This window comes from Anopheles darlingi, chromosome 2, assembly GCF_943734745.1.
Source record: "Anopheles darlingi chromosome 2, idAnoDarlMG_H_01, whole genome shotgun sequence".
NCBI lineage: Eukaryota > Metazoa > Arthropoda > Insecta > Diptera > Culicidae > Anopheles > Anopheles darlingi.
The window spans coordinates 4,976,761-5,000,788 of record NC_064874.1 but is presented as its reverse complement, the minus strand read 5'-3'; the positions used below and the strand labels follow the sequence as shown (position 1 = coordinate 5,000,788).

At 42.3% G+C, this 24,028-nt stretch overlaps 1 protein-coding gene across 1 annotated transcript; it reads left to right on the top strand.

Annotated features, from left to right (window-relative positions):
• Window positions 1-4,733: 4,733 nt before the first annotated feature.
• LOC125952143 (adipokinetic hormone/corazonin-related peptide receptor variant I-like) lies at window positions 4,734-23,332 on the top strand. Its single transcript, XM_049681444.1, has 9 exons — window positions 4,734-4,944; window positions 15,124-15,314; window positions 16,218-16,445; window positions 18,530-18,731; window positions 19,514-19,667; window positions 19,739-19,935; window positions 20,719-20,862; window positions 21,243-21,520; window positions 23,099-23,332. The coding sequence occupies exons 1-9, from the start codon at window positions 4,734-4,736 to the stop codon at window positions 23,306-23,308; spliced, it is 1,815 nt and encodes a 604-aa protein (XP_049537401.1). The 3' UTR covers window positions 23,309-23,332.
• Window positions 23,333-24,028: the final 696 nt, after the last annotated feature.

The following is a 24,028-nucleotide window of genomic DNA, read 5'->3' as shown; positions in this document are numbered from 1 at the left end:
TTGCAAGTAACAACTTCAAAGTGCTACCACAAATGCATACCCATATTTTTATTTTTAACCGTAACGTACAGCTCTATCTGTGGTTTAGATAGCATAGCATAGCATATTTTATTCCCTACAATTGCCTCAATCAGCAACATAAAACGAAACAGTGTAATATACGTAATGGTTTTGTTGGCCCAGTTAACGAGCCAAACCGAATGCATAGAACATATTTCTAACCGGCATACCTAGGTTGTGGTTTTCAACTCTGTTATGGTTTACATCGATACGACACGCCATTATCATGCACAGAAGAGAGCAGTATTTCAACGTAAAATACGATACCGATTTGCACATTCCATAGCTACCCGAATAGGAATTTTCTATCAAAATTCATATCGTGCTAGACCGTGTGGCAGAGCTATCTGCTTTCAAAGCGTGATCTGATCGCTTCGTTCGTGTGCCAGTTTGGAATAGTTTGGTGTATAGGGATATTAGGCAGCGGCGCGGCATTCCAGTGCTGGGACGCATTGAAGGTTGGGAAGCGTTCGGTTCGGTTCCTAATGCAACATGGCAGAAACATGCAATATTCATACCAGTCAGCCGTGAAGCACTTCATTTCTTAGACACCACTTCGTATCTCCCATGAAATTTTCAACTTCACGCTGGCTCATGTTGTTCCCATTTTGACTCAGCCCGAAGGAACTCACTCACATAATTTCAGTATTTCGCTCTCGAGCAGGAGCAAGTTTGAAATCTTTTCATCCTGATGCTACTCGTACAACTGTTTCCATCGCTTGTTTCTGGTGGATGATAATGGAGGCGCATGCTGCTTCAGAACAAGGAACAGAAACTGCGAAATACACGAGAAGCTTTTCAGCCTGGAGTGTTGTAGCGAAAATTCGAATAAAACCAACTTCGTTCATTCGTTCATCTATTATGATTCAATTAAGAGCTGAAAGTAAGCTGCACAAGTTAACTCTTGCACCAAAATTATTCTTCCAATGGTCTCTGCAGCATCACTGCCTTTCGATCCTTGTGCTGAGCAAATGGAAAGAATGTGGCTGGTGCTCAAATAATCAACTTAATCTACTCTTTAATTTCACGCCAAGTCAATTCGCCCAACACCAGTTGGGGGTCCTTTGTAGTTAGCAACAAGCATCCAATCGCGTCAATTGCTGAATGACGGTGCATCTCCAAGCAAACTCGTGCTGATAGTAGCTCAGTTGCGAACACTTCCTTTGTGATTTATTTCCATTAATTACCTATTGATCCCCATGTCCACGCTCAGTCAGTCTTTTATCAGATTGACAAGCTCGTCCCCTTATCTGTTCGAAAGTTGGAAACCGATAGTAATGGTGCATGTAACTACTTAGTTAGTTGTGCTGTCTTGACTTGTCTATGTTATCAGGCAGCAGGCTTTTTCGATTTACTTATCTGGGTAATGTTTCGTGTAATGAAACCTCAGCCCTCTGGCTACATCACTTTGCACCGCCATTGTTCAAGAGATTCCGCTTCAGATTCATACATCTGCACATGAATGCTGCGAGCTATATGTAGGGTCCTTGAAACAAAACCTCTGGGCAAATACTTTATCAAATTACGGGAAATATTGCAGCTTCCCAGAGCATTCCCAGAATATAGTAATATTACTGGTGTGACGTATACTAGAAAATTCTATACATACCATCAATTTTAGGTGATATTTATATAATGTTCAATATCGGTACCAACTTAAATTAATTGCATTCAATTACTTACTGAAAATGTATGATTGGCTTAATAATCACGAGCTACCGAAGCCTAGAGTAGGCATAGGTGGTGTGTGGAACGCATTCAAAATATACTTCAGCACCAGTACACAATAGAAGAGGAAGCTTGTAAGAATGCAGCAGCTTAACGCAGTGTATTGCAGTGTTCATGTTTACTGCATAGTGATGCCAATACTAGTCTACAATAATCGAAATTAAATTCTTCAATCACCAGGCGTCCGGTGAGTTCGTCGAATATCCTTTGTTGTTTAACGTGTTTAATAAATCCAGCGAGAATAGGAGTTTCTTCGTACATGACTAGGCATGCAGCAACCACGAGGAATACTTGTGATGAGTGTTATGTTACTGAACGCTAGAGAAATAGCCGGTGAACCATGAATGCAGCAGGGTCGCAGGTTTTGGTCAAGCTGCACCATATCACGCAACGTGTGGGTGACAGATTCAAACCACTAAATCCCCATTAACGATGGCAAATGGAAGGAGGATATCCCTGCATCACAGCTAACGTCACAGCTCCCACACGATCCTCGTATTGGCGATTGACAATAACTGCTGCTGGTGTTAACGTACTCTCAGCTGACGAAGCGAACCGAGTACAATCGGCAGGACGCTGTATCGATTCCCATTATTTATTCCGAACAACAGTGGAATAAATAAAGGGTTTGAATTGATTGCTACAGCGTATATTTAATGAAGTGTTAATCATCCCCTTTCGTGAGCGTGATATAACATTAATATTATTAACATCAAGTGCCATATTGCCGATTGATTGTCAATAGCCTCGCAAAAGTAAATACACTCTAAGCTCGTTTCGAAAATTATCTCAAGACACAGACCTCAGAGAGCAAGGACACCAAGGCGAGATGTAAATCCGATTGATGGTTGCATTGTTTTCAATTTGATTTGCTGTGGATCGTGGACGTTCAGCTTCCACGCGCCTTATCGATTAGGAAGCAACGCAACGGCATTGCACAATCCAGGATAACAAGAAAGCATCACAAATAGCTTTCCTCAGCATACTAGAGTTGTTATCGCGTGCAAAGCTAATGGGTTGTTTCCTGCGGGTCGGTTTTATGCTTTCCGAAGAATGAAAATAATCATCCCTGTACAATCCGATTACGCAACCAGCGCTACCGGAAGCCCTTCAATGGCCCAATCACAATGGACAGCAGTGATTGCTGATGTACCGTAAGCTTCAACCGTCTATGTGTTATGACCGCCGAGCAATGAAAAACCGACAAAATTCGTGCTTCGATGCACGACTTAAATCCGAACATCACACAATAAATGCCTGATTTCAGTTGGACAGCTCCACAGCAGCATAGTTGTCTCGAAACCATTTCGATGGCACTCACATGTGGCACACCCCCGACTAGGTTAATGCATTTCCAGTTCACCTCTTTGTTCAAAACGTATCCAAACCCGGAACTGGACTATGTGACACTCGGCGAAAATCGGCTAATCGGCTCTGTTTGCAATACAGCCGAACCTTCTCCAGTGGCGTGTCTGTTTGAATGCTGATAAGCTGAAGCGGTTTTGACTTGATTACCTATTACTAAAAAAAGAATGAAGCTAATTTTATCGTCAACATTCTCTTCATTGGTCGTTCAGCTTTTTTCTGCTTAGATGGACTGATGTTTATGAATGCTGTCCACCACAACCATAAACATCAATCGCCCATAAGAAAGCGGACGAGTTGGATGGGTGCCCACGAAAATAGCGGAACGATTTCCAACGCTTGTTAGCAGGGAAGCCATACCGTGCAGTCAATGCCAATCAATCGCAGCCTTCAATGTCCTTCCGGATTTTAAACGACATTTTCGATCAAACGTTTCGTGGCTCTATATAACCATCTCCAATCACTACGCGAAATAATACCGAAACTTACCTCTTCTGTATTTTTTTTCTTCTTCATAGGCCTTTCCTAGGGACAAGCAACAGCTTATCTACTGCCATCCAACCCGGGGTACTCAGTAGCCTAGGTCGCTGAAACCGAAAGCCATCCGCGTACAGGAACATCTCTCCAGTTTTGGTGGACTCGGTTCGCATGCGCCAACCCATGGTATCGCAGCACGAAAAGATGTTGTTCTGCAGCGAGGGGAACATTGGACTATTTTGTGAGTGCCCACCATGGGGCGGCAGCTGCCACAAGGACAAGCCCAGCATCTGTGGCGTCTCATTCAGATCCGCTCCATTCAAGCGCCACAAATTGTGGCGCATCGCGGAACCGTTAGTCGTCTGCTCCAAGTCGACCAGTCGCGTCGTCGTCAGGGGTCTTCTGTGTCGTGCGTTGAATTTAAAGGTGTCTCGTAGCACACGTTCAAATACATAACAGTTTCAATTCACTGCACCGACCAGCTAGACGTCCAGCACGTTGTTGTAAAAAAAAATCCCCGAAAACTTCCAATACGTGATTATCCTTTGGGCTCAAACATAATCGAAAATTAAATATTTAATAGTGTTAGAAATTCAGCAGAAGCTTTAATTTTGTAGTAATTTTGTTCCAAGCAATGAAGGGTCCGAAAGAATCTTTGAACAAGCGCTGGTGTTGCAGCAGCTTTACTGGTTTCTACTTCAATCAATGTGCGTATGGTCCCCTTTTTGCCAATTATTTTACGGAATCCTATTGAAAGGCAGCATGTGCAGGTGGTGGGAAGTGAAACAATGTTAATTACGTGAGTTTAATTGCAAAAATGAGGCCAATGGTGGTGGTAAAAAAATGTGCATCTCCGATAGTCGATTACGATTGCGATTGGTGCGTGCAATCACCACAGCTACAGTGCCGTCGCTCGTCGTCCATGAGCCCGCTCTGAGCATACAAGCAGTACAAGCCAGCTAGTGGAGTATATTAATAAATAAATAAAATTGATAAATCCTACACAAGAGTGCATTTTTGGTGTGATAAAATGTAAAAAGGTCTCTGCTTCGTCACTGTGTGTATCTGTTATCGCGTGCGTTGCTCGTTATCAAAGTGTCTGAATGTACCTAGCCGCCGGATTACTCAACATCATGGATATCTCCCTCCAGCATGAACACCTGCAGGAGTATCTGCTGAACGCTGCCGCCATGGCCAACTATTCCGGGACGTTACCGTATGGACTGGGTGCCTTCGGTGGTCTATCGACCAACGGTACCGGTTTGCTGACCGGGATGGACAAGAACGGTTCAGAGGTCACTATTACCGCACCAGGTAAGAGTCATCATCTAACGAAGCGCAGAACAAACGGTGAATTCAAGCCGACGGCCTATCGAAAGTCATACATCACCGGCGCAAATTATGGACCTCCGGCATGTAACATTTTGCTCACCAGCTGAAATGAAAAATCCTTTTTCCATTCTCTCACCCTGGGCTCACAAGGAATTTCTCTATTTAGAGCTGTATGAAGGTGGACCCACTGCAGAGGGTCGTAAAATTCAATCTAGAGCATAATCCCTCAAAGGGCTAACATATTACCTTTGAACCAGCATTGACCGATGTATGAAAATAGTTTCTGAGCGGTTTGGAAATGGTTCCCCGGGGGGTGATAGTGACCATGTTACCCGAAGAATGTACCATTTCCGCCAAATCGGATGTTTTAGTTAGAACTCTCGACATTATTTCATGAAAAAAACTCTATTTCGACTGCTAATATTGAATTTGAAAAAAAAATCATTAACCAGTCTGTTAGATAATTGCGTGTTTAGCGCAATAAACACTACGTTGTAGCCTAGGCTAAACATCTGAAAATTGTTTAGATAAATTTAGTTTAATGACCTCTTGACATAATGGATGGAAGCGATTCAATTCATTATTTCATTTTATAACAACCTGACAATATATGTCAGTCAACTCAATGGCTTCATTTGTAGGATGTTTCTCTTTCAAGTGTTACAGGAAACCAATTATTGAAACGAAGCCAAACACAACTCCTCTTTATAGGCATTAGTGGGGCTTTACGCTTGATTGAAAGGATTGTATTTTGATTACATGCGGTCACAACGCGGTTATCAATCTGCCACATTGGATCGCTACAAATTAATCACTTTGTTTTCATCTAAACACTAACAACAAACATGTTACACTAATATTCCTGGACTATTAGCATTTGCTTGGATGTATTTAATTGTTCCTGAATGGATCTGTTTGAAACTCTGTCTGTTTATCTCGCTCTGGTGCAATAATCTTGTTATTTCACGCAACCATCGCATCGGATGGATCTCAATTCCGATGGTTAGTCAGCAGTCGGATTGGATTTTACATCTTGGACATGTCGAGTAGCTATGATGCAATAATGTAGCATCAATACTACCCGAATAGCCCAACACGGTCCCGACAGGATTTCTTGTATCCAGTAATTGGATTTGCTCTTCCACCTTATCGTTCATCTGCCAACATTAACAAGGATATTTGACAAATCTTGCGAGAGCCGCATTACCATCGGAGAATACTGACTGTTGTAATCTATTATAATTGCCAATGCCTGGGCCTCAGTGAACATGCAACTGAGTTTTGTAGTTTATTATTTATAAACAGCCTAGGCAAGCTTACTTACGTAAGTGCAGGGATGTACACGGTATCATTCAATAAGCTTCATAATAAATTATGGATTCTTCAAGCTCTTAGGCTTACTAGCTGAGTAGATTTCGTATATCACGATGCTTGAATTACCATTTAATACACCCCTAGTGACCATTATCTTGCTCGATGACCTAACGGATGCCGCTGCTCCGTGGAATTGCTGTGAGATTACTTTGGTCCATCATGATGAGCACCTCATCGATGAGCCGTCCTTCTACAAGACGACGATAACTAAGTTAATTAATAAATGACGCTGGCCAGACGATACCGCGAAGAAAACTAGAAGAAGTGCTAGTGAATACACTAGAACTGGCCCGGTGTCACTCAAGATATGTTTCCCGTACACAACCCTCAGAATGCATGCTATCTAAAATATTTATGACAAAACCTTATCTCGTAATGTGAGCATATTTGTCGTTTTGCAACAAAGATTGATCGTGTGCTTCAATAGGGGTCATAAACTCACAAAGATGTTCACACAACCGAAACCCCCTCTGGACAAACGGAACAGACTAAATCTAAGACTGATAAGGTACCGTAACTCTTCAATGAGTAGCGGTTTATGTTCACCCACGCATTGTGGTTTCCTCCTTTTACTTCGAAACCTCTTGGCTTCTGTTCTTCCACCTTCGTAATGAAAGGTTTTATGGTTCATCCTTAGGTTCATAGGGGTGATTCTGACAACCATATCATCCCGTTCACATCTCACGGATCTTGACAACATGGCCTCCCACACATCGCTAGAGGTTCCATTAATAGCGTCTCATTTTTCCACCACCCCGTCACCACACTCATCAACTGTTGATGAATATTGAGTGTTGATTTGAATGGCGGTCGGTTATTTGCTCTTTATGCCGGGTAATTTTTCTTCGTATATGGAAAACTGCAGTAAAATAAATGATCTGATAAAGTAAGCAACAACTGTATGCTATTGTTGGTCCTTTTAAAATCAAAAATGAAATATGAACATCTCTCGAAATATTGATTGTCTGGTTTGTTTGAAAAAGAAACATTTAAACCTTCATATTTTTCGAAAAATTTAACGATAATTGCAAACCAAATGAATACTTTCGGGAAAGATGACAAAAAAGGCTTAGTTCGGAGCCATAGTTTGGGAGATAAAAGAAGTCTAATAAAGCAGGGCATGTGTATAAAGGCAGCCTGAACACAGTGCTGAATGTAATTAAAAGTTCAACAAATCGACTTTCGTACGCATTTCTTTTCCCACAGATCCTTTTTTAAGCCTCTGAACATCGAATTGCATGCCGCACTGTCTGGAAATGACGTTTTCAGGGAAAAGCAAGGATGATTTTCGTCGAGACATTAAAAAAGAGGACTAATTAGCCTTCATCGTTGGGCTATAAAAAGTCCAGGGTGTTTTCATCGCCTGAAACTTTCAGCCGGTCCTATCAACGATGACAAAAGTACTTTTACCGAAACTCCGTTACCGTTCCGTCCTTTTGGGCATAGATTCATGTCGCTGCATGCTCGTTAGCATCAGCAGACAATCTTAATGTTTCACACTGAGACTAACATTACAGTATAATTATGATCAAATGCTCGGCAAAACCGTGGAAAGTAACATTATTCTAACGATGAAGCATAGGAAAACTGTGCTATAAGTCACCATTTGTGTCCAACATTAAATCATTCGGTATCAGGCTTTGGTGTCGGTTTCACCATTCATTTCAGAATATGAAGTATATGGAAAATGATTGCAATCATAGACAATTACACGAAAAGGTGCTTCAGTTTTGGATTAAATTTCGAGAGTATGACAAACTCTAGGTGCAGACAATGAAGTGTCAGACGGAAATACTTGAACTAATCCTTGAGCAACATGAAGTGGTTTGGGATCTCCACTAGATTTAGTTCAACGGGGTGGAAGAAACAAGCTTCTCAATCATTATACCAGTCTAGGCGAGGCTGCTTTTAATCAACTGATCTTTCTTTTGATTTTCCGCTTCAAGTCACATTCCAGTAGTCCAGATGGACGGCGAAATTTGAATCTTCATGCAACGTGTCTGTTGGCCATTATGATTGCTACGAATTTGTCTTTTCATAGGTTTCCAGTGCAATGGTTTTAATCAATCTACGAGCAGCCAAATCACTTCGCACTTCGAGTGTTCTTTTTTGAATGCAATGATTTTTAATCACAAGAATAATCCATCCCCAACGATCAAAACTACGGCACGAACAATGACGAGAAATCGGCTAGTGGTAGAATATTATAAATGCGATATGCAATTATAAAAGAAAATTCTAAATTTTGACTCATTTCAGCTACGTCTTAGAGTGAAGGTAATTAAAACAAATATTTCCTTAATGCTAGCTAAGTGATAGCTTTACGAATTATCAGTCTTATTTTCTTCATTTTCTTAAAGAGTACTGGAAGGTTTATAGACTGCTTGTTCAGCCCCATTTCAGTGAACACCACAGTGAAGTGTAGTTGACAAAAGATTGCATAGTGGTTTCGAGGAAAATTGTTCTTCTGAAACCACCGTACTGTGTATTTACGCAACGGAGGGTGTAATTTCACTAGCTCATTACGTGCACTAGGGCATTCTCAACTTTGAGTCAGAGCAGTACAAGAACATACTCCCAATCTGACGCTTACTCTTTCAGCTCAGCACTACCATGACATAACAACGGTGTTCCCTACTAATGGTCGTCAGTGTCATAGGCATGGGTCCTTTTCAAAGTACACTACCGAATGAAAGGGATAAAGAGTGAAGTAGCTTGACATTAGGTGTCCTCCTACGGTGAAGCTCGACGCGTTTTTACCTTCTTTCAATCCGTTGCGATGCGTGTTAGTGATGCTGCCTTGTCTGTTGCAGACGCTTACGGCACGGAGTCAATGGAAGCTCACTAAGAAATCCATTTAGCCTCTCAACTAACCATCAACATCACAAAACACGTCTCTACACGTTTATCATTTTACCATGCAAAAGGCTAATGAATTTATCTGGAACGTTGCTCTCTGTGTGTTATAGAAATGAGTAGTTCTCTTGAGCTTGAAAGAGTTTTCCACAAATTAAAGAATTAATCACTTAATGGATAACATTGAAGTATATTTCAAATCTAAACACATTTAATACATATTAAGGAGTTTTGGCAGTTATGCCATAAAAAAACACGGAAAATTGAGTAATAGTATTACATTGAGTCGGCAAGACTACCGTTAGAGACACGACATAAAGCGCCGCAGCATGTTCTGGAGGTACATGCAATCAATCCTTTGAAATGTGAGGTCTATCGGTATGAAATTGAAATGATTATCTTGTAGATTAAACAATAAATAGCACATTCTACGGTACCATATTACTTTTTTTTCGCAAGATACCAAAAATATAGATCAATTCTCCGACCGATCAAGATGATTTATTTAGCTGGAGGAAAAAAAATGCTATCGTTATGCCATTTTTGTACGTTTCTTTGATTTACTCATTTTATAATAATAGTAAAGCAGAGCAAACAGTAGAGAGAAATTGGAGGGATATTTTCCCGTAAATTGGTATAGGACTTAATTGTTGATAAGTCTTTGCAATCCAATTTGGGATAAACATAAGAGAAATGAATTAATTTGTTTTCCACCAAATGAGCAGCTATCTAATCGCTTCCTATATTAGTTTAATGAAACGTATGGGAGCGCCTGGAAATGGGCAACCATTCTCAATAGTCGAATATTGCAGGCAGCCAGCGGAACGCGGTTTATCGTTAGTGTCAATGCTTATGTAGTATATCTAGGCGCCGTGCGTGTGTCCTAAATGACCACGGAGCTTGAATCAGCAGAGTTTAGTGTGCTGGTCGACATATTTCTAATTACGCGAGCGACAAACAGATTAAGCCAGGAACGAATGGCCTGTGTTATCCCAGAAGAAAACAGAACACCACCATCAGATGTCACACGTTGCTTGGTCTTAATTAAATGAATGATAGTCAAGCACATGGATAAGGGATTAGCAATGATTTTATAAAGCCAACGGCACGATTGAATTCGCTGTGCGTAATCGTGTTTTCAGATTTTATTCAATGCGTTAAACTGACCAGAACTGTGCCTTGCATTATTGCGGATCCAAACGTTTCGGTTCTAGAATCCCATACAGTAATATGTTTCTTAAATTCAAATTAGATGCAAAATACAAGAGAACTATTATGCTTCGGAAATAGAGGAGGGGGCGAGGGATCTTTAAAATAGAATATCCAGCGAAACAACCGTGAATTTTGTGCATGTTATCCGGTGACCATAAATGGTGCAACGCAACGCGTAGTATCGATTATAAATCTTTTAGGGTAATAGCCACCAATTGCGTGGTTCTGGTGGATCGTTTAAAAGCTTAACGCCAACACAACCACAAGGCACGTTCAGACACAAAGGCAGGTCGATTATCATCAGGTTCTGCAAACAATTAGCGAAACAAGGCTAATCGTTTAACGAAATTTATCATTAACAGGCTGGCAGTTTTATAACTCAAGTGCCGCCATGGAAAACGTTGAGCAAACCGCTGGTACTTATTAACATGAGTTTCATCGTAAACAGCTGAAACTTGGTATCGAATTGAGCTATACGATGTGACCAAAGGAGAAACGTGTCAAAAGTGGAAAGTACAGTAGTACAAATTGGAGCTCAGAATTTTATTACACAAATTATTAATACTTTCGACAACATGCCATCGTGGTATTCAATTAGCATATATTAAATTTATTATTCTGGAATATTGAAAACGGAAAATAATAAAGCGTAAAAGTTTGCATGATTACAACAAACCAAGCGTTATTTAGACGGTATAAGATTATGCAACATCTTAGATCAACTCTCTATGTTGTTGCAGCCAACTTTAATCACAAATAAATAAATAAATAACTTTATATAGCGGATTAGAATTGTGTAAGTTTATCTAGTCACAGCTAATGGCTCTCCATTTTTCGGTTCATAGACACTGTTCCGCTGGCATGCTGACAAGTTTGTTTCAGCCTTCACACCTCGTAGCACGTTTGTAGGCTTTTTCAAGAGAAAGATCACTGATGCTAATATACTTATTACTTCTACCAAGAAAATTGGCTACTCGGTGGATATTTTCAGACATTGCAGCGTCATGGAAGGGGCGCATTTTTTATATCTTGAACTTTGCGAAATATCACACCCTGCTAGAGCTTTATGCCTTCGCAGGCTTTGTAGCGAATCGCCAGAAATACGGAAAAGAAAATGTTTTAAAAAGGTAAACGAAAATTGAAAACTTTCCTCTTTTTTCCATCGGGGATGGGTGTTTGGAGATGTAATTTAAACCAAACAAGGAAGATAAATATAGAAAACTTTTCGATTTCACATGTCGATGAGAAAGGTTGTTTTCGAGAAACCGCGAATCCATAGAGAATGAGGACAAGCACTGTTCTTCGATTACACAGACGCAGGCACGTCTGTAGAAGCGGTTCAATCAATTATTGGTTCGTGCCAACTCTCCACCGATCGTCTGGTGAAGTGGAAAGTTCAGCAGATCTATTGATAAGCGGTGTTAGATGATTGTTGTTGCTTGCGGCACGTGGAGGAGTAAAAAAATGTTTCGAAACTGAGGGCATCACATTTCTTAACGATTTTTTCACTTTTCCACGACAATCTCGGGGCTAAACTTTTAACTGGACGCCTTTGCTAATCGTTACTTACAATTCAATGTACACAAAGTACGATTAAGATTGAATCTCACTTTTATTAGCTTGTGTTTATCTGGTGCTGATTGTGGAGACTAGACGCCTGCCATTTCTATAATTTTCTGCTACTATCATCGTCAATAGTACGGGAGTCACAACCATTATGCTCAAATTGAAGACATTCAATTTGGGATGTTCCATTTTTGCTTTATTTTTATACGTTAATGGTTCTAAATATCCACTATATTGTATGTAAATAGTTTCTGTAAATTAGAAATTGATAATTATATTACTAATTTAAGTTTGAATTAATTATACTTTCTGCTCGTAGCGCAATGTTAATTTTATCCACATCAATGTAGTAAACTAAATTGTGTTATTATTCCAACGAGTTTTTATAGATAGCATGTTACAGACCACCGTTCACCGAACACATTGGATCATCGGTATAAAAACAACTCTCAAGCCACTCTACTTGCCCGAATCTAACTCAAATTGATGCTCAGTAAAATGTACGACTCGCAAAAAATCATAAAACATTCCGTCTGGGATTCGGTTTGAGGCAAAACAAAAACAATCTGTTTCCTAATAAATCTGCAGAAGGAGAAGGCCATGGCTCTGGCTCTGTGAAATGGATAAACTTTTACCACAAACTCAACATGGACTCGTATCCGATGCATAGCCTTGAGCAAACACAGCCGTAAATGTAATTACGACCATAAAATGGATTGCCTGTGAAGAGAAGTCTGGGCAAAGCGTAACTGAGCCTGGAGAAAGCGAGCAGCAAAACGATTCATCATTAATCAAGCCACTGATGAAGTGTATTGCAAGCAATAATTGGTCCCAATTATGATCAACGATTGGTCTCTAAGCTTTGAGGTGAACGGTTTTTACCTTGGCTTTTCAATGGCTTTTTCATTTCAACACATCACATTTTCAAAGACGAGAAGTTGCCTGCCCAGAGCTAGTGGTTGAATTTATTTATCTACCAGCGCATGACGACGAGATGGCTAGGCTATCGTAAAATCTATAGCATCCAAAGTGATTACGCAGCAACCAGTGGAAAAATGAAAGCTAGCAAACTAGCAGTGGACCACATTAACAATTGTCCTTAGACAAGAGCATAATTGCATTTGCTCAAGTGATTGGTAGCAGCTGTTGTTTTGTTCCGCCTGAACTGCCAAACATCATCTGAGATCTTTGGAGAAGGAAAGATGCCGGTGGTGTGCCGTATGACCATGAGCAAATAAATTATGTATGCAAATTCTGTTTCTAATTGTGAAATCATCATCACGCTGGTGCTCTGGCTCACTACTCATGCTCAAGGACGCGGAGAAATGTGACGTCATATTCTCTTATCGCACAAACAAAGCGAAAAATCGATACTAAGCTGAAATTGCTTTGCACTGTAGTAATTATTTAGAAACTTGTTAAGTTCTATGTAGAACTTTCGATTGATTTGCAGAAGTTTGTGACAATCACTGTTCCAAGACGATAAGCACAAAAACATTGCCTACCCAGTGTCGCCACTGCACCATCTGAGATTGTTTTCCTTCGTGTGTCTGTTGCTCCCTGATTGTGCTAGCAAGGACGATTATAATTGCTTTTCTATCGTAAGCAGCTATCACATTGACCGACGTCATTCGATGGGAACGCAAGGCTGTATTTGTTCCCTTGGGCCCGGTGGCCGTGGGCGCGAGCTTTCACTCCAAGCTCATCAACCATGAGTATGGCCCGCACCATAAGTATACAAGTAGCACGTGCTCGTCAGTTCGAGCAAATGCGAAAATAGCAACTCGCCTTCCTGCACAAATCCTGCAGGTATAGGTGCAAAAATATCCTTCGTTAATTTGTTTGATTGCGCAGTAGTACTGGGTTGTTTGCTGATTTTCTACTTCGCACAAAACCCACCACTGACTGCATTATGTCAATTGATACTGAATGAAAATGATTTTTTTTTGGTTTATAGGGAGATGAATTGCTATGATGTCGATACGCCCATTGTGTGTTGATAAATAGGAACTGATTGTTTCCATGGCGAATTCAATACGACGAAACCATAGGAAACTAGAAACGATCTTTATCGATCATTAGTACAAAGAATCAAGAATAGAAGTACACTCTTCCAGTTCTTTTCCAAGAAAGTTCAATGAAGAAACCATGAAAAGACTGTTTCATGTTTCCGAGCACACACGATTGCTGAGAAAAATCTCAATCATCAAATCGGCTTTGTTCCCATACGCTAAGCTGTCTCAGATCTGAAGAGTAGCCTTGGAATATTTGAAAGATAGGGCCCTATTGCGAGTGTCTTGTCTTGCAAACGAGACTGCCTTACTACTGCTGAAAAAACTTAGCAGTCTTGTTGAGCTCTTATGAATGAACTTGTGATTTTTTACAGCCGGATTTCAAAACAAATACTAACACTACCAAATTATTCACCAACACCACTAAAACCCAACATCTTTTGGTCCAATGGCAACGCGACTTTCAGTCTCGTTTTCAAGACTCAGAGTCTGGTAGGTTTTGGCACCAGACTCTGAGTCTTGAAAACGAGACTGAAAGTCGCGTTGCCATTGGACCAAAAGATGTTGGGTTTTAGTGGTGTTGGTGAATAATTTGGTAGTGTTAGTATTTGTTTTGAAATCCGGCTGTAAAAAATCACAAGTTCATTCATAAGAGCTCAACAAGACTGCTAAGTTTTTTCAGCAGTAGTAAGGCAGTCTCGTTTGCAAGACAAGACACTCGCAATAGGGCCCATAATCTCCACTAGTCCTTCTGAGGCTATTGGTAAACGGTGCCTGACTATACGCATGATATGTTTGGCTACCGTGCAACGGAGAGATGCGTTGGATCCGTTTCCATGGCAAGCAGCAACAAGGGTCATCTTTAGATCATTCTAGATAACAAACCACTAGCTGTGCTCGGTTTCTGCAAGGGTTTTGGGGTTACCATAAGGCTAGCAAAGCGCTTTCGCTTAAATGTTCTAGATATCCAGCTACCGGGCATGCTGTGCACTGTGGTCGTGCACTTCCTTCCATAAATGGAATATCCGCTAGCAGTTCATACTTCTGTCAACACTCCTCAGGCACAATTTGATGACAAGATGTTATACTCGTGTTTGGTGCTTCCTAATCCCTACAACTGTTCCCTTCTCGCTCGTTGCAGGTCACACCGATTCTACCGTAGCTGTCATCATAGTGTACTGTGTCCTTTTTGTGATAGCAGCCGGGGGCAACCTATCTGTAGTAATAACGCTGTTTCGCTCCCGGCGACATCGGAGATCGCGCGTTAGCCTCATGATATGCCATCTTGCGGTAGCTGATCTGATGGTCGCGTTCATCATGATACCACTAGAGGTAAGTGAAATCTAGTACATCATTTGAATGATATTTACAAATATGCAACGGCAAACATTTTGTAGACATTATACGATCTGCTACCGCTCATTAAATCACTAGCGGAAAAACACGTACATAATTATGCATGCCGTAACGCTACAGTGCATGATAAAATAATGAAAAGGAAACAGCAAAACGGTAGCGAGGGAAGGGATTTGGAAGTTTTTCCTTTCAATTAAACATGTAGCCTCAGGGGTAAGAATGGATACTTTCCTGTGGTATACTCTACTTTTTTGCGGAGGAGACGAAAGTCAATTAACCAAACTTGGGAACTTTCTTGGACTCTCCGGAAAGCATATCGAATTTTTGCGCTGCCAAACGATACTTTAAATACCCTTTCCGACCACCGAGGCCTTTAACCCTGTGAGGGAGGTGGGGGGACTTAATTAGAGCATCGCAGTTTTGGCCCACAAACCGCAGCTAGAGGGTGCGTCGCTTTCGTCGAAACTTAGCTGATCCTCTTTATTCGACCAAGCTGAATCTGGTAAGACGATGTTGTTGATCTCAACTTTTCAGATAGCTAAGTTCGACTATGGTACTAAATGACGGCCCAAAACCATCGCTTCCTGTTGACACTGAGATTGAAGACTGTCGGATACTTCTTTATTTCTGTTATCGTTAAGCAACAGTCAAGAGATTACTAGGTCTGTGCGCTGTTTCTTAGATGTTAATATTAACATTGTTTGGTTGCCAAACAGATGTCACATATGGATCAAATTACAAAAAATCTCATCCCGCTTTTGCAATCGAAACCAAAGACATTCATACGTTAGCGTTGTCAAGATATTGAAAGTATTACCGATGTTACGCCCTGAACGGTTGTTGTACAATTTTTTCTTCACAAATTTCATTTCGTTAAAGGTCGGCTGGCGCATCACCGTGCAGTGGCATGCAGGGAACGTGGCCTGCAAGGTGTTTCTCTTCATGCGCGCCTTCTGCCTGTACCTTAGCTCCAACGTACTGGTATGCGTGTCCCTTGATCGCTGTTTCGCTGTGATATATCCTTTGCGTGTTTCGGCGGCCCGGAAACGTGGAAAAATCATGCTCGGCGGTGCCTGGTTCATTGCCTTCATCAACGCCGTGCCACAGGTGAGTGCGGAGGAGGAGTAGGCAGCTAATCTATCGAGCGAAAGAAATCAAACGCGATGGTGCGTAGCAAACGCAACGGTCGAAAATCAATCCCGAAAAGGACTGCCTTTCACGCGAATCGGGGCGAAAATGGTTTCCCTTGTAACTAGTGGTGCTTCCATGGCAATAAAAGCATTTCCTAAAATCGTGCGAATGAAATTGGTTGCTTTAGATGAGGTTGCTTCGAATTGAAATACATTCAAATACATTTTTCTTTTTTTCGCCCACGTCATAACACAATACGACAGTATTAATAACGAAAATGACTCCATTTAATACTATTTTTCGTTCATATTTTATTGAAAATCGATTGCCATGTCACACTCAAAACGTACTTCCTTACTCCTGGTCTGATATGGACAGGCCTGGACAGAGATTCCAATTGCTTATAATCGTCGTGCTAGCCCTGATCCTTATCGCGGTTTGTTAGTGGCAGAGCCTGGTGAATAAATTGATACTAGGAAGGTAAACCATCAGCTGCAGCAGGAGCAACAGAGCTCAATTGTTGACACTAATCCATGGCTTTCCCACCAAAGACAGCTCATGTTGCATAACCAGTGCAACCGTAGGCGGCATTTGCCATTTTGTTGATTGTTATCTGCCAGCAATTGACCCATAAAAACTGCCCCAACAATGGACAAGCAACTCGTTCTGGTGTGCATTCATTCATGATAAAGCTTGCCAGAAGTGTGCTCGCCAAGACCTGCCATGTAGGCAGACTGTAAATAATGATGCAACAAACATGGCCTGGGGCGCGTTCTGTCGTTAGCACCCTGCCTAGGCGTTACAACCATAATCATTTGTTATTTTTAAAATGACAACATTTCTCACGTTATTAATCACCCACAGAGTAAACAGGAACCGATTTGTTTGCACACCGGATACAATCAAGCCGTCACAAGCCGCCGACAAATGTGCCTTCGCCATTTGTGGAGCTTCATTGTCTGGTTGTACCGCCTTTTGCTATCTGTTTGCGTATGAAACGCGATGTATAAGCGAGTCTTGGAATGCTGGCCATGCCAACCTTGCCTGTGTTGGCTAACCATTTGCCTGCCGTGCCAACATGTATTTCCGTTGAAGCATAGCTTTGTTATGAGCTTTTCCGCTGAAAAGATGCCAACATAATTCAATGATGTACATTTGGCCGAGGACATTGGATTGGCTTCGTGGGCCATACTGGGAAAATATGTTCAAATGTATATATAAGACGTATTGAAGCATTTTATATGGTTTTTTTTTTTAATTTATCGCCGATGCTCGTGCAGAATATAAAAAAATGTTATACCCATTTTGATTAATTAAAAAAAGTACCATACAGCACAACCGCATTATATTCAAATCACGAACGAACTTCCAGGTACAGCTTGTTATAATAATGAAGAGAGTTTTAATTATAACGGTTGGGATTTCAAAGAGCCCTCATCAGGACCACAGACCTACGATCGCCGATTACGTCAGAAAAACATAAAATATTCATCGCCGTCCGGTATTGCGACGTGATCGCACTTTGACACATTTCATTCGGTATTTCCATCCGGTATTTTCGGTTTTTTCCGGCCGGTACGTTTCCTCCGATGATGATGTGGAAGCTCTGTTAACTAACGATCGTACACGAAAAACGGTCGCACCCAACCTTCATCAACTGTTGTTCTCGAGTTTGCCATTTTCGTCCAGTCTCTAGTCGCTACCTGGAGATGCGTTATTGCTAATGCAAAGCAGCCGCCTAAAACACCTAAATTATCCGCCCGAAATAGCGATACAGCGCGCTGGGATCAAGTCCTTCATCAATCACGTGACAGCTCGAGTCAGACGTTTGTCAAAACGGAGACCGGGAGAGATGCGTAACATCTTGAGGGGAAATATATTCTCCTAATACTTTGCAGTTCTGTCGGCATATTCATTTTGTTACGAGGATACCACTTGTTTAACACCTTGCCACCACTATGCAAGACCAACTAACCAGGCCTGGCACATACAGAGAAAACTAACTTACACAGGGAATAGTTTTATCATTTCTATCATATCTCCATTGCTTCCGTTTGCAGAGCATCATCTTCCGAGTGCAGCAGCATCCGCAAGTTCCGGGTTTTACGCAGTGCGTCACGTTCGGCTTCTTCGCCACACCAGGCCTTGAGACGGCCTACAATCTGTTTTGCGTGATAGCGATGTACTTTCTACCCTTGGTGGTCATCAGCGGTGCGTACGTCATCATCCTATGCGAAATCTCCAATCGTTCCCGGGAAAAGGGTAAGCAACTCGTCACGTCCTCTCGGGAACAAAACGAAACAAAAATGGAATTCATCCGGAGCCATCACGCCGCATACATAATGGTAGTCAACGGAGGAGGGCGGTTGCGAATTATCCTGTTTTTGACAGCTGGATCTTCTTCATACGAAGCATCCAGATATGAGCCAACAGTGCCACAGTCATCACGCACGCACTTTGTGGGCCACTTCCTGCTGGCTATAGAACAATGCATCAAATTGGTGGAGGTTCTTTGAGTTTTCTAGATTAATCTCACGTGGTGCACATAACAATGAGATACCGAAAAGGGAGGGGGGTGCCCTTGAGAGTGGGTAGAATATGGCGAGCCATTGCAAAGGCTTGGGTTTATTGTCCTATAATCCCATGTTATCTGATGTTAAAGTTCAAGAGTGACGAAAGACTACCCATCACTTCGCTTCATCCCACAAAAGGGAGAGCCTAAATTGTTGCTCATTTGACACTCAGGCTATGTGTTTACACAGTATGTGCGAATGAATCTCACGAGGGCAATTCCATGAAACCGACGAACAAATAAACCACTCTTCAATTCAACCGCAATTAATTGCTTCCCCATCCGTCCTGGATTTCAATTGGAATCGCAAATGAGGTCAGCTCTCGTTGACATTATCGGTCAGCGCGTACTCCTACTCACAACCAACCTCATCAGGTGTCGATGATCAACGGTATATGTTTCATGTTTTTAATTCTGTTTTTATGCACTCCTACCCTCCCTGCCTCCGCCTCTGTTCTGTCACCCTCTCCAGAAACAAGCGATTCCAACACACCGGGAACAATGCGCCTCCGATGCAACGATCTGACGCACATCGAGCGGGCTCGACAGCGGACGCTCCGTCTCACCATTACCATCGTGGTCGTATTCGTCTGGTGCTGGACACCGTACGTCGTGATGACATTGTGGTAGGTTTACCACGAGACGGACGCGGCCACATACGAGCAAATGACCGGACCTTTCTATTTCCGCTTTTCAGGTACATGTTTGATCGCGAAAGTGCCGCCAAGGTTGATGTCGCTGTCCAGGACGGACTGTTCCTTATGGCCGTTTCCAACTCGTGCATGAACCCGCTCGTCTACGGCTCATACGCGATGAAGTGTCGACTGCCGTGCTGGCGACGCAACACGCTCGGGGGAGCACAAACAGCAAACGCAGCCCAGCGGCGCTCAACCGGTACGGTGCAGCCGATGGCCGATCCGCCAGTCACTATTTATTTAGCTTGAGAGCTTTGATACTGTCCAAATTCCTCTAGATTCGGATTCTTTTGCGTTTGTTTTTTGTTCTATCTCTTTCTTATATGATATGTCGTTGATTACTTTTTATGGGCATCTGGTCTTGAGTAACGAAATATGCTCGCACATTACGCCCTGGCAATGTGATTGCCCTTGGCTTGTATGTTTTAGAACTAATCATAATGTAATCCTGCAGCTGCATACAGCCTCACTAGACACGTCCTTTACTAACAAAAACATAATGGTGTAAAACGAAGAGAATCTTGAAATGGACAAGAACGAATGTATAAGCGTATGTCTGAAGTAGTATGTCTGAAGCTTTATTTGATGTTTCTTATTCATCCATACTGCTACAAATTTTGTTTTTCTCTCAGGCCCTCGTAGTGCAGTCCTCTGCAAGTACTTTGTTAAAGCACTTGACCTGTTTTTAAACATGGTTATACGAATAGCGCTTGAACTCTTGCTCGACTTTTTGCATTACTCACTAACACGTTTTTACGAGTATCTTGCTATGGGCTACACTGTTTCAGTAGGTGCTGTAATCTTAATTAGGTTATTTTCGTTGAAGAGCACCACAGTATGACCGACCATGCATCGTTTCCAGAGTGCAAATAAGCTTACCATCCGTACAATCCGCTTTCTAGCACACTGTACCATACTTCACCAGTAGCGATACCCGTAGGTACACCAGTGAACTAACACGTTCTACCTATCCTCTTTCTAGATGCGGTCTCTGGTATCATTGGACCCCACTCGGACCGGCTGACCGGACGGGACAATAAGGATGAGCTGCTGGTAACCGACCACCGCAGCATAACGATGAATCATCTGAACCAAAATGGGGGCATTGCGTTGCTGCAACCTACAGGTACGAGCAAGGGAGATTCAATGCAAGACAACCACAAACAAAGCAATACCGTACTACCAGGCGCCTCCATGTCAAAACAAGTGTGTACCAGAAGAATCCCGGGAAAGTTGAGCCACAAACCTCATGTAATCATGTCACGCACTATTCATATACGACACGTGAAAGCTACAAGGAAGCCTTTCATCTATTCATGTGTTGGCCGGGCAGTGCGGGAATCATTTTAGATCGGATTTTTGTTTTCTTACTGAGAAACGCACGTCTTGCAGTAATTTGCTACATTATAGATCAGTATGAAATAATCATACTTCAAAAACTGACAACGAAAACTCATTTTTTGCTAATATTTTTCATCAATATTATTCTACTTTCCTTTTCAACAGCAACATTACTTCGCTCGTCGCCTGGTGGTACGGTCGTGGGTGGATCCGAAGTAGCCACAACGGCCACAACCCGGTTTTACAATCGCTTCGCTGGTAGCAGCACCAACAACACCAATTACCACACCATCGGCAACGGAAACGGTTGCACCAGCAGCACTACCACATTCGGACGAATTATCAGCCAAATCGGAAATCGACCTCAGCCGAAAGGGCTGATAGGACAGGCTGCAAGCAATACCACCGGAAGCGGTAACAACAGGAAGAGTGCTGGTAAAGAGGTATGTTGGGAGCCTTTCTCTATTCGCCTGTCTACTCTCTCTCGGTTTCCTGCGACACTTGCTTCCACTTTGACCGTATAAGGTGTTTCGTTTTCCGGTTTCGGCCTGGTTCGGACTTCGTGCATTTCTTTCTTCTTTCCGGTGCTATTTATGATTTGACGCTGCTGCTACTGCTGTTGATTGTGTGCGCTATTTTGGCAGGAAATTGACAGATTGAGTCTCGGATCATACAAAAGAAAATGCCCGGAACACCATTGGCAGATGGAATTGATTGAGTTAACGAACGAACGAACGAACGAATGCTTGCCGGTCACATTCAATGTCATGATTTCCAATGTACACATGAGTAGGCGATGATTGAGCTACCCGTTGACTTCAAGCAATGGGCTCACGCACATATACTATTTTGAGGTACATCAATATCCACTTTCAGAGAAAAGCAAAGAGATAGATAGATACATAAAGAGGGAGAGATAGATAGATAGATAGAGAGAGAGAGAGAGAGAGAGAGAGAGAGAGAGAGCAAAGGATCGAACCAAATTGGACCTTGGGTGTCCGTGCCCGACGCCCGTTCGGTTGCTAATTTGAGAAGGTTTCCGCGGATCGCGGATTGAAGTGAAGCATCGGAAAGGTTGATGAAACGCGGTTCCCGTGGCGCAGGCTCGTGATGCGCTCGTGTGCCGCAACTGCTGGCACAATGATAACGCTTGGGAATTATGCTTTCACGTGAACCATTCCTTCCACTTCATCACACTTCTGCTATTTGCCGGGGTTCGGTAGACAGAAATACTTGGACGGTTTTATTGAATGCCACCGTTTAATTGACCGTCATTGCCCTCGCGAGAGCAAGTGTTCCAAGCGATGAAAGTTATTTAATCGACGTCGACTGTCGGCAAACCAGACAGCAGATGGTTGGTGGCGAGGCGAGGAGCTTCAGCAATATGAGCAAAAGTGTTAATACATGATATTTCGACGAATCTTTTGTGCCACTTACGCTAATTAATATGTTACGCCGGAAGGAGCGGAGGTCTTAGTTTGCGTAAGCACTGTCGCATTTCATTACCTTTGGTGATGCTGCGAGCACACGGTTTACCGAGAATTAGATACTACGATGAGATTTTCAACCGACATCTCCGCCAATTACCCCTTTCGACTTTGACAGAGTGAGTTTCAATACTGTCTGCCCATTCTTGGAACAAAAAGCGGTTGAATGTGTTGGATCTTTCAATAGATGACTCCACAGTCGCTCTGTTGATTAATCAACTATTTCATTTAAATTTCTGTTAGTTTGTTCCCGTTTTGTGTTTGATATGAGTATAGGTCCAACTACCCAAGAGAAATTCAGTTAAACTCGTTCTGAATGTGCACTCAACACTTCAATCTCAACTTGCAGCTAAGCGTCATTCCATCGTTACCATCCCTTTGGACGCAACTGTTACGCTCATTGGTTCTGGTTCGATTATAGTTTAAAATTGGTTCCACTCCCTCGCAACCATTCGAGTGATCGAAGGGGAATTAGCATATCAATTCAATCCGGTTAATCCTACTTTACGCTTCTCGTTTGGGTGCTCTCTGCAGCATCATCACCACTACTCGAGGACGAGCTATTGGCCCGGTAACAGCGGGAAGGGTTGCCAGCCGAGCTACAGCGAGTTTGCGATGCTGGCCGACGAACACTCGCTGATGCTATCCCGGCCTTCCTTCTACTCGGATCCGACGCCCCACGAGTACGACTCCTCGGTGGAATGTGGTTTGACGCGCAGCCTCGACACCGGCGGGTGGCGATGATGATCACCCTACCACCGATTATCGCCAGCCGTGGTACGATGGCATGAATGGTGTTAAAAGAGCACCACCATGAAGCTGGTATCCAAGGAAACCACGTTGTTGCTGGGCGATGCGGAAACTTGGCATGGCCTTCGACGAAACATTCTTTGATCTTCAATTTACTTACGGAATGTCGGTAAGCTAACCGTTACTGAGCTGAGCGCGAAGTGAAATGCAATCGTAATGCTATCGGGCCGTAGCCTTCACCCAATTGGATGCATCGTTATCTTCCATTAAATAATCAAACTGATTACGCGTTGAGTTTCCGATAGAACAGCAAGGAAACAGTTTAATCCGCATATAGGCACAGGCAACCAACCAACAAATATGCGAGATGGAAATGTGATGTGAGTGAAACAGTGTAACGAATAGGGAACTTTTTTAAATATTAAATGCGGGGGATTTAACGAACGTATCAGCTGCTGCGTATCACAGAGTAGGGCACGGAATGGCTGCTGTAAGAGATAGATTTATATATTCGATTTGAACGCGTATTTTGCCAACGATAGTTCTATTTTAATGAATAACTAAATGTACAAACTCAATGGGTAATTAATGAGTGAAAACAAAATTCTAGAGTTAAGCAAACCAACGGCTGCATCGAATGCACGCATCTCATGCTGCGAATGGTACGTTTGCTCAGAGCAAATGATAGACAGTTTTAAGGCTGGAAAACATCAG